General features: G+C 34.3%; 1 protein-coding gene across 2 annotated transcripts; it reads left to right on the top strand.

The window, feature by feature from the left end:
- Positions 1-193: 193 nt before the first annotated feature.
- On the top strand, positions 194-10,377 carry LOC106063377 (INO80 complex subunit B-like). Of its 2 annotated transcripts, none has more exons than XM_056007098.1 (10): positions 194-224; positions 1,971-2,064; positions 2,626-2,764; positions 3,776-3,819; positions 4,185-4,330; positions 5,826-5,877; positions 6,028-6,128; positions 8,544-8,603; positions 8,720-8,835; positions 9,584-10,377. In XM_056007098.1, exons 2-10 carry the CDS (start codon positions 2,037-2,039, stop codon positions 9,792-9,794), a joined length of 897 nt encoding a protein of 298 aa, XP_055863073.1. In that variant the 5' UTR covers positions 194-224; positions 1,971-2,036; the 3' UTR covers positions 9,795-10,377. The 2 variants fall into 2 exon arrangements, with proteins under 2 accessions (XP_055863073.1, XP_055863072.1); XM_056007097.1 differs by lacking the exon at positions 194-224 and adding an exon at positions 225-361.
- The last annotated feature ends 694 nt before the right edge of the window (positions 10,378-11,071 follow it).

The raw sequence follows: 11,071 nt of genomic DNA, 5'->3' as shown, positions 1-11,071 counted from the left end.
ATCATACAATGAGATTTAAATCTATACTTTATATCTAACAGTTAGAATAATTACAACACTCTTACTCTTAAGAAAAACAACAAATAAGTCTTCAAAATATTTGACAACGAAAACAGAAATAAATGAGCCTAATCTCGTCATGTCTACATTTCAATAGTTCGCAAACTAGAGTGATGTGCCTTACCACTAAAGAAAATAAAAATTCAACAGTTACAAATAAAAAAGTACAGAAAAAATATTTAGATCTAGTAACTATAGACTCTAGATTCTAGATCTATAGTAAAATAATTATAGTATAAGATTTAAGATCTATAGTGCGGATCTTGCCCAGAGTAGATATATTCTAGATCTATTATTAAAGGTAGATGAAAGATTCCATTATTATGATCTGATCTACACTCTTGTCTCCAGGATTGAAAAAAATTGATGATCATGATCGATGGCTTAGGCCTAGCCCTAGCTGCTACACTTACACTGCTAGAGTTAGACTGCCTAGCGGAGTTCAGTCAAAAGAGTGCCCTAGTGGCCCCTAGACTTTGACTTACTTAGTTAGACATAGAATTAGAAGTCAGAATAGATCTAGATATAGAATCTAGATTTATATTTATTTAATTTATTTATTATTTTATATTATATTTTATACTAGCGAATATTACCAGCGGCCTGCGGGCCTTAGTCTGGGTATTACTACGATAGCCTAGGAAGGACTCCAATATTAATACTATAATAGTCAGCAAAGCATTGTCCCAGACTCTTTTCATTAGATGTACATAATGCCCATTGCCTTAGCTATCCTGTTATTAGTGTCCTTATCAAGTCGCAAATTATTGAAGATAATGGAGCCATGGTAACATAAATTATCAATTATTTCCAAGGATCATCCATTAATGGACACATATGGTGAAGTGCCTGTATTTTGGGCTAAAATTTTGGTTTTGATTTGACTAATGTTTAAACCAAACTTATTGCATACAGCAGTCTGAAGCTTAGTGTCAGATTCACCAACAAAGGCTGTTTCATCAGCATATAGAGCAGTGTCCTAATCAAAACCTTTTTTATTCTAGTTTTGGCTCTCAATTTGAATTCATAAAGAGTTGTCTTGGTGATTTTAGAATACGCTTATTGCCAACTAGAGTAGGTGCAAACACACATCCTTGTTTGACAGCCTATTGTCCCCAACATATATTATATATTACACTTAATTGATTGTTTTAACAAATTTAGCTGCTTTATTTAGGCCCTGAGCTTGACTATGTAGATCTAATCAACTGCTAGATAATCATCTAGATTGTTTAAATCTAAATTTAGAACTCTATTTCAGTTTTGATTGTTTAAATCTAAATTTAGAACTCTATTTCAGTTTTGAAAGCTATTGGAAACCAGAGAAAATAGCAAAGGGAATTTAAAAATAAGGACTTTACCAATGGTTTCAATAATGTACTACAGATTGTTTTAATATTATTTATATATATCTCAAAATTTGATGAAAACATTTTATTGAAGAGATTATTAGCCAATTTATTGTAGGCAAAAAATTGATTTAAAAAAAAAAGACTCACTCTAGTGTAGCTGGAGCAAAAATTTCTAGTTGTGTTTTCCATTGTCTAGGGAAAGTGAAAGAGATTGTCTTTGCGATTGATTATACAAAACCAAACTTTATATCTGTACAATAATAATCAAGCCCTGAATGTTAAAATATTCACCTTTACCTATCCCTTAGTCCTTTGAACCGTTGGGGCACCACACAAGATCTGTCAACCATCTTTCTCTATTCCTGTCTTTTGCATTGGATAGAATTTCAATCAATGAAATTATTAAGGCCAATAAAGGGTTAAAAACTTTTGATTCATTATTCTTAATAGAATATTTAAAACTGATGTCAGGAAAAGTTTGTTTTATGTTTCCTCTCATCAAGGCTTAACACATGCATGTCATTTTGATGTATTTTTATTTCTCTTAATTTGTAATAGAGCTGTTCTTCATCCGTGGTCTGAAAACTGATAGAAGAGTTGAACTGCTAATTTAATCAAGCAATAATGGACTTTGAGGATGACATTATAAATGGTAAGTATGTCTGACTTGTTGTTGATTGGAAACTATTCTACTCTCTTTCTCTCTATTTAGACATTTGTTCAGTTTAGTTCTAAAAGACTTTTGGGCTATTGCTGTCTTACTAACTTAGACTTCGTCTCCCTCGCTATATGATGCATTGGGCAGGAAGCTGTTTCCAGAGAGATACGTCTCCAGCAATGTCTGCAACCTCTTCCCAGTCGGTGTCCACAGCCCTGATTTCCTCCATAAAGGTGCAGCGTCAAGGTATACGAGGACGTCCTTGTTTCCATTTTCCTTGTATCTGCCTCCGTGTTATTTGGGACATGCAAATCATTATGTCAGAGGATATGTCCCACAAATCTCATGTGATGCTCAGTCACAACCTTATTAAGGGATCAAGTGCCTGTTCTAATATGAAGTAGCTTTTAAACAAAAAACAAAAAAATAACATTTTGCTATTTGAAAAAAAAATGTCATGACTAAAATTCTATGCTATCTAAAGTTTTATGCTTTCTGAAGTTTTATATCAATTATTTTATTTATTTTATACTTTTTGCTCTTTGCTTGTTTCAGAACCTCCGGCTAAAAAGCATAAGAAACATAAGAAGAAGCACAAACATAAAAAAGAGCCAGCCCCGCCAGCGTTAATGTCTCCTAAAACTTCTATAAAGCTCAAGCTGAAACTTGGCAAAGAAACAATGGGCACTAAAAAGTAGGTTCCAAATCATTTGTTCAACCAGTTTTGAAATTTGGGGCATGCGGAACTAGTTGCAAAGCACTTTTTTTGGCTGTTGAATAGAAACTATGCTGTTCCAATGTAGGCTGGGACTTTAAATTCATGATTATTTGCACGTCATAAATGTACCCAGCCCTATTTAATCCTGACTTTTGTTAGGGAAAGTAAAGTTGAGTTTAACTGGGTATATTACAGGATGGCAGCTTGCAAACATTGAACCTGGGAACATTGAAATGACAGTCCGGAGCACATGTCATACAACCACGCAGCCTTCTGCTGGCTGGACTGACAGAGCTTGAAACTTTTGAAAATTATAATATAAAATATATTTTACCTAATATTCAGCATGGGAAATTTTGTTTTTGCATTATGAAAAACAACAAAACAGTAATCATGCTAAAACCTATGAACAATTTATAAAATGTAATGTAATCTAGCCATCTTTTATTTTATATATGTTCATTTGTTTCTGTAGTATTAACTTATTTCTGAGGACATCATGAAATACAGTTATTCAATATATTATTTAAAAGAATATTAATGCTTTTTAGTTATGTACATTTATATTGGGACACGACACAAGATCTATCTCTATTCCTGTCTTTTGCCTTGGATAGAATCTCTTTCACGGATGGGCCCATCCATTCTATTAATTTGTCATCCCATCACTTTCTCTGTCTACCTCTTCTTCTTTTTCCTGATACTGTTTCCTGAAGGAAGGTCTTTGCAAGCTCTGGGGACCTTGTGATATAGCCATGGAGCTTTAGTTTGTGTTTTTTTTTTACAGTAGTTAGCAGATCATCATGGGGTTCAATCGCTGTACTAAGCCTGACTTTAATCTCTTTGTTTGTGATGCCTAGGAGCTTTAAATATATATAGAGTTTTCATAGTCATTAAGAACTTGTACATATCCGATTAGGTTCAAGTACATGATTTTGTAGTGATTCAGTCCCAAGTGATAATTGGCTCTTTCAACTTGTGTTTCAGTGTCATGTCAGTTGTGCAGTCCACAGAGAGCCATGTGCCAGAGTGTAAGGAGATTTGAACTTAAGTAGCTCTTATTTAATATATTCCTTACAGTAATTATTATTATTTTAGGATTACACAAAATCAAAGAAAATTATCGTCTCTCATAGCAAGGCCAATCATTGTAGAAGGCCTGAACATCGACCTGCAACCTCACAACCTGCGGACAGTTTAGACCCATAGCTCATTGCCATGCCACAGGTCCGACATGATGTAGCAACAAGCTGTTGGTCTAAACTGCCTACGGGTAACAATATCGCAGATCAATGTTCTCTGCCAAAGTCAGTTATAGGTAGCCAGGTGTTTGTTTTTTTGCCTCTCAGCCTCACAAGTTTCAGAAAGTTTTTTTACTTTGTCTGTTGATTTTTAGTGAGTAAAGCTGCGAAGAAATCTGCTCATAATGACGAGGAAGATTTCTCTGATGATGACAAATGGCTAGAGGCGCTAGAAAAAGGCTACTCAAATAATTATGCTGACATTGCTAAAAAGGATCCAGCCTTGTTGACAGCTCGACAGGTAATAGTATTAAAAAAAAAAAGAAAATTTTTAATGAAAGCTGAGAATCGTAATTATAACTCATAACTACACTTCATTTGTAATTGTAATGTCATAATAATATCCAATTATTGACCAGATTACACTATCCAATAAATTTAAGCAATTATTGCTCCGGCTTTCTGATCTGAATTGAAACAAATATTAACCAGCTCTCTTTGTCCAATCTGAGCCAATCCAGATTCAATAGAACTTTGATTTTTTTTTCTAGCTATGGTTTTCTTAACAAAATCTTGGGTTTAGTGAACTGATTACAAAGCTCTGCTTTCACATGTTCTCTTGGCTGGTATTTAACAATATAATTAATGTTGAACAGACTTCACTTGAGAACATTGTACGCTGAACATTGTACCTTAGCGAGCTGATTACTCCATATGTCCCCCAGAGAGCCCTGCGCTCAATGGACTCAACGCTTTTAGTGGTGCCACGTTTCTCCCTCAAAAGCTACGGTCTGCTGGCTTTTTCAGGGCACGGACCAAAGGTTTGGAACTCACTCCCCATTGATCTCAGACAGGCAACATGCTACACCACTTTTAAGAAGAACATTAAGACCTATCTGTTTAAAACTTTTTTTAGATTAACTGTCATTTTAGCTGTCGTGTCTGTGTTTGTAATGTTATTATAGCGCCTTGAGCCTACATTTATAAATAAAATTATAATTATTATTACTGATTGACAATGTAAACTACGAATATTGTAAGTTTCTTGTCCTACTACTAAAAGATAAATTTAATGTTCTAGATTGGGTTAAAGTGTGATTCTCTTGTCACCCACCGAGCAATCAAACCAAGGAGTACTAGATACCATATGTAGTAAAGTATCCCCTTTCAGGGATTTCAATGTATAGTTCAGATGATGTAAAGGCCATCTGTTTTTATGGCCCACTGCTAACAAGGGTGTTATGTGCCCACCACAATGACCAACCAACGAATGTCAGGTAACCAGGGGCACTCTTAAAATCACAAAATTCAAATCGCAGTCTTCCACAGGATTCGAATCTTAGCCCACTTGATTCAAAAGCCAAATTCTTTACTACTCTGCCACCAGGTCCCCTAGATACCATATGTGCTTATGAAATTTGAGATTAAATAAAAGGAAGTGGGAATTCTATGTAAACTTCTGCACTTAGAAGTTTTATACTTAGACTGAAGATGTTGTCATGAAATCAACTAGATCAAATTTTTGGCCTCGCTTCTTGTGAACCTTTCATTTGTGCCCAATTAAGTGAGATATAGTTAAGTCAACAAAAAAAATCATTAAAAAAATGTCCATAAGTGGCTCAAGTGTCAAAGGCATAAAAAAATAAGTATTAAATTAATCAAGTCAGTACCAAGTTATTTTTCAATAAATATAATTATGTTTTAGCATGTTTGTGTTTTAATAATTGAAAAATAATGTATAAATAAAATATTTATAAATACTTTCTAATACCAATTTTGTTGTCTCATGAATTCAGAAAGCTTTACTGCATGGGAGTCAACAAGATGAACTGTTGCAGCTTCCATCAGGTACCACTACATTCTTAATATACCAACAATGAAAAGCGAGAGACATATTGCCCTAAATGTCATTTGTAACACTCATTAATGAACTTTTGTTAACGGACTTCATCTGTTTTATTGTAACATTTGTTACTGAGACATTTATCTTGTTACAAGGTTACAAAACCGTGGAGCTTACTGATGAGCAGAAACGGCGGCGGCAGGAGAAAGCTAAGAGAAGACGTCAGCAGGCTAATGAAAAAATGGAGAATGATAAGGTAAGTATCTTGCCAGTTAGGAATGTTGAAACTATCCTGTTACTCTCACTTCACCTTCTATCTTATAAATTACAGACGTTACTTCCAAAAAAAAAAATTATTGTGTCCTACATATTCCATGTGTTAATCTACTCAAACTATCCTATTACTCTCACTTCAACTTCCTATTACTCTCACTTCAACTTCTATCTTATAAATTACAGACGTTACTTCCAAAAAAAAAAATTATTGTGTCCTACATATTCCATGTGTTAATCTACTCGTACATGTCAATTAGAGATTTAAACTCGTTGGTTTTCCTGGCTGGCTCAGGCAACCCATTCCATACTCTAATGGCACTAGAGAAGAAGGAGCACTTGTACAAATGTGTCCTAGCATATGGTATAAAAAAAAATGTGCCTTTATCTTTTTATCTCTTTCTGACTAGCTTGTCACTGATTTTAATATCAGAGGGTGAATTTTTGGTCTCTGTCAGTCAGTCATCAAGAGAGCTTTTAAAGCATTGATTAGCATGTGATATGATGTGGACATCTCGTTAAAGTGTCTCACTAGGTCTTCTACTTATTCTGTTCCTGTCAGGTTACATGACAACTGAAACAGTACCATAAACAATTAAGCAGCTGTTTAAGGACTAGTCATTTCATTGTTAGTAATCACTCTGCATGTTATTTGATTTTGCTGCCTCAATGGTTATGTCACAATAAGCACTTTATTTTTCCTTGAATGTGCAAGGTAAATTTGAAATAAAAACATGCTGGAACACAGGCCATGAAATAATTACTTAAACTTTAGTTTAGTTGAAACACAATATGTTAATTAAATTAGTTAATATGCAATATGAGCAGGTACAACACCTTCTCTGAATGCATCGATTCAGTATAATCAAATTAATTTGCTGAAATTACAGAACTTTTACACTAGAATCACACTTATTAACTAATTGACTCAACTTATTGTTTTATTTCTCAAATTAAATATTCTTTCTTTCATTTATTATCATAGCACTTTGTATGCTTTCTGAAGAGACTCAACAAATGTAGCTTTTAGATCTCTAATATTAAATCTTACTCGACCACCGGTGGTCAATGGTTATTCTTTCCTGGATGTGGCAAAATATGTAGGTCACAGCTGGGGCTGCTTAGCAACAGCAAATACTGCATTTCTCATTAATCTTCGGACTCGAAGACAAGCCTTATTATTATTATCATTATTAGTCAATTCCCAACCCAGTCTAGTAGACCAATTAAAAATGAACTCATGTTGAATAAAAATACTTTTTGAAACTTTCAGCTGTACAAATTTGGTTAGAGGTTAGCAGAATACTTGTTATATTGCTCTCTCTCATCTGTCCCTTGACTTTTGTCTTAGGGCTGCAGTGACAATTCGCATAACCAAATCCCTCCACTTATCCTGGTCAGCAGCTTTTCTTAGCAGAATGTCAAGAGGTTGGCTGGTCCATTCTTTTGTGTTGTCCTGCCAGCTCTCTTTGTACAGCTGTTTCTTCATGCTTCCTCCACTGGACATTGAGAGAGTTATAACACTGAGTCATGTCTTACAATATGACAGAGCTACAGACTTATAACAGAGTCATGTCTTACAATATGACAGAGCAAGAGACTTATAACAGAGTCATGTCTTACAATATGTCAGAGCAAGAGACTTATAACACTGAGTCATGTCTTACAATATGACAGAGCTAGAGACTTATAACACTGAGTCATGTCTTACAATAGGACAGAGCTAGAGACTTATAACACTGAGTCATATCTTACAATAGGACAGAGCTAGAGACTTATAACACTAAGTCATGTCTTACAAAAGGACAGAGCTACAGACTTATAACACTGAGTCATGTCTTACAATAGGACAGAGCTAGAGACTTATAACACTGAGTCATATCTTACAATAGGACAGAGCTAGAGACTTATAACACTGAGTCATATCTTACAATAGGACAGAGCTAGAGACTTATAACACTGAGTCATATCTTACAATAGGACAGAGCTAGAGACTTATAACACTGAGTCATGTCTTACAATAGGACAGAGCTAGAGACTTATAACACTGAGTCATATCTTACAATAGGACAGAGCTAGAGACTTATAACACTGAGTCATATCTTACAATAGGACAGAGCTAGAGACTTATAACACTGAGTCATGTCTTACAATAGGACAGAGCTAGAGACTTATAACACTGAGTCATATCTTACAATAGGACAGAGCTAGAGACTTATAACACTGAGTCATATCTGAGTCATATGACAGAGCTAGCTCTGCTTTATATTAGTAATGATGCACTTTTAACAAAAGGCACATGACCTTACAAGATATAGACATTGAGTTGTTGAATCAGTAGAATAAATTAAGCTGTTTATGTTCTACAAAGATGACTTTGTTTCTATCGTTAAAACAGAATCAAACCGTTCACAAACTGTTGAAAAAGCAAGACAGCAAGCTAAAAAGACCTATAAAAGTAAGTTTTGGATTTCAACATTTTGTTTTTTTTTTTCTATTCAGTAGTTGGCGAGTTCCTTGCATCAAAACATTTCATGGCTTATAATCATTGGATGTTGTTGTTTTTTTGACTAGCCACGTGGTGGAAAGAGTAGCAGTGTTCCTCGTATCATCTATAGAAATAGATTAGATGATATCTGTATACTGCTGCCTCCTGATGTGCCGTTCCCTCTCAGGCCTGAGATAGCCAAGTAAGTTTACTAAGTGAATATAGAGGAGGACTAAAGCATTGATCTGCTATTTATACTTGATCTATGGCTGGCTTTCTTGGGGAGAAAAAATACAAGGAGCTAGAGCTGGTCATTTAGGAAACATAAAGATGTTTTGTTAAGCTCTATGACCACTCTATTAAACTCTTAAACTGTATGAGATGGATTTCCTTTTATGAAAGCTATTGAGTCATATGCTACACATTAGTGCTAATTAAGGGATAAGTACATTTTTTATAATGACACATGCTGGCATACTTATATGCATTTTTATGATTTTATATATAAAAAAAAAGGATGAAGGGAGTTTGTGTTATGCAAACTCCTGGCTGATCCCTGTGGGTCAGTTATGATGATACATTACATTACACAAAATAAAGAATAAATCATATATGCAAGTGACCCTTAAACAGACCATTATTACCATATTTTATCTGATTTTGTATAAGAAACTTATTTTTTCAGTTTATTCTACAAACAAAACCTTCTTGACATGTTTTAAAACATGATTTAATCTGATACCTATGACTAATTAAAAAAAAAAATGTCCACTCACTATTCGTATTTCTAAACTTTTGTTAAGGAAATATTGTTGTAACTAGGTAATCTAGTTAGCTTAAGGCGAGCTTGTAGTTTTCATTAGGGTTAAATGAACAAGCTTAACTTTTATATAGGTTAATAAACATTTTACTAAAAGGGGTTTTATTTTGTCTTTTTTTTTTATGTGTAGATCTTATCCTGAACCTCAACTTTGTGGGGTTGATGGCTGCACCAATATGAGAACCTCCATCTGCTCAAAGACCAAAGTTCCAATCTGCAGTCTGGCTTGCTATAAGAAAAATTTAAAGGCATTTGAGGCTCTTAACTCCGAGAAATTATCAGAAGATATTTATTGTGACAGTGCCGACATGATGGCGATGTCTGAAGTTGTGGTAGAATGAAGCTATCTTATGTGTGTGACTGTTTGGAAGTAGAAATCGGTTGAATGTGTGTGATATTAATTTTGATGTATATATGGGCTGTTACATTATTGAATCTCTGGGCTGTTCCAGAGTTTCTGCAAATATTAATCTTAGAGAATGCCTGCAATTTATTGTTCTGTGATTGAGTGGCATAAATCCCTAGGCTGAGGAGCTGTGTTTAATCCTGATGGAGATGAGGAATAATTTTTTTTGCAAGATTTAACTCGAGCTGAGTTTTTTTTTCTGGAAACAGTTATATCTTCGCCAGTCCCTAAATGTTTCCAGAAGAAAATAGAGGAGAGTGCATTGAGAATGTACCATGGTATGTTATTGTCATGATTGTGATGTCTGTCTGTCTGCAGTGTTTGCTTCTGATAAGTATTTCCCTCTAATTGTGTGCAGAATGTTATGGAATGTTTATTTTGTTATGACCAATTTGTTGTACAGCAAATGTAATGGAATACTGAAATCACTGTGGATCTGATAAATGAGAGATTGTAATTGAATAATAAATCATTATTCTTAAATAATGAGACATTGTAATTAAATATTAAATCTATTCGGTAATTTGTTCTAAATGTTAGTTTACTAGTTCAGCAATTAAAATACAATTCAATACAGATGGGAACACAAAATGTATTTTCTAATGAAATGCAGACTCACTGGAGCAATTTCTTACGCTTTTATTTAACATATAATTCTACTTTCACTCAAACTTCCAAGCATTTTGACCTGAGGTTAAAATATATGTTGCAAATATTTTTTTTATATTGATGTTTTTTTTGACAGAGTACCCAGTTAAAACATTTGAATACAAGCATTTTTGATCTCAATTCAATAGTTAATATACTCTCTATTGCTTCTCAACCTAAAATCACACACACATGCTTTCAGGCTTGTTGGCCCCTTTTTATTACATTGACAACCCCATATGTTGTTTTTTTTTAGCATTTTCCAAAGGATCAACCCATCACCACATACTTTTCAGATCTTGATTTCTATATATAGCACCTTTGGTTTTAATTATTTTTTTTCATCCTTCATCCTAAGGTAAGCACTGTATGGCTGGTTGTCTGGTATGTACACTGGACTGTCGTTCATTTGGTCTCAATGGTCCCAGGTTCAAACCTTATCCACTGCCATCCCACGTCATCCTGTAAGCGGTTTGGGCTAGGATGAAATTAGCTTCAATTCTGAAGAAACATCCGTAACATGAAAAACAAAACAAATTAGACACTTGGCTTCCAAACTAGGGG

Source organism: Biomphalaria glabrata, chromosome 12, assembly GCF_947242115.1.
Source record: "Biomphalaria glabrata chromosome 12, xgBioGlab47.1, whole genome shotgun sequence".
In the NCBI taxonomy this organism is placed as follows: domain Eukaryota; kingdom Metazoa; phylum Mollusca; class Gastropoda; family Planorbidae; genus Biomphalaria; species Biomphalaria glabrata.
The sequence above is the reverse complement of the archived record's forward strand: the minus strand, read 5'-3'. Positions and strand labels throughout refer to the sequence as shown.

What these genes read in the sequence shown, in the direction of transcription:
- LOC106063377 (XM_056007098.1), top strand. Translation starts at nt 2,037, where the DNA reads ATGGACTTTGAGGATGACATTATAAATG. An exon ending in CCTTGTTGACAGCTCGACAG is followed by an intron (nt 4,331 to 5,825) that starts GTAATAGTATTA and finishes TCATGAATTCAG; the next exon opens with AAAGCTTTACTGCATGGGAG. An exon ending in ACTGTTGCAGCTTCCATCAG is followed by an intron (nt 5,878 to 6,027) that starts GTACCACTACAT and finishes TCTTGTTACAAG; the next exon opens with GTTACAAAACCGTGGAGCTT.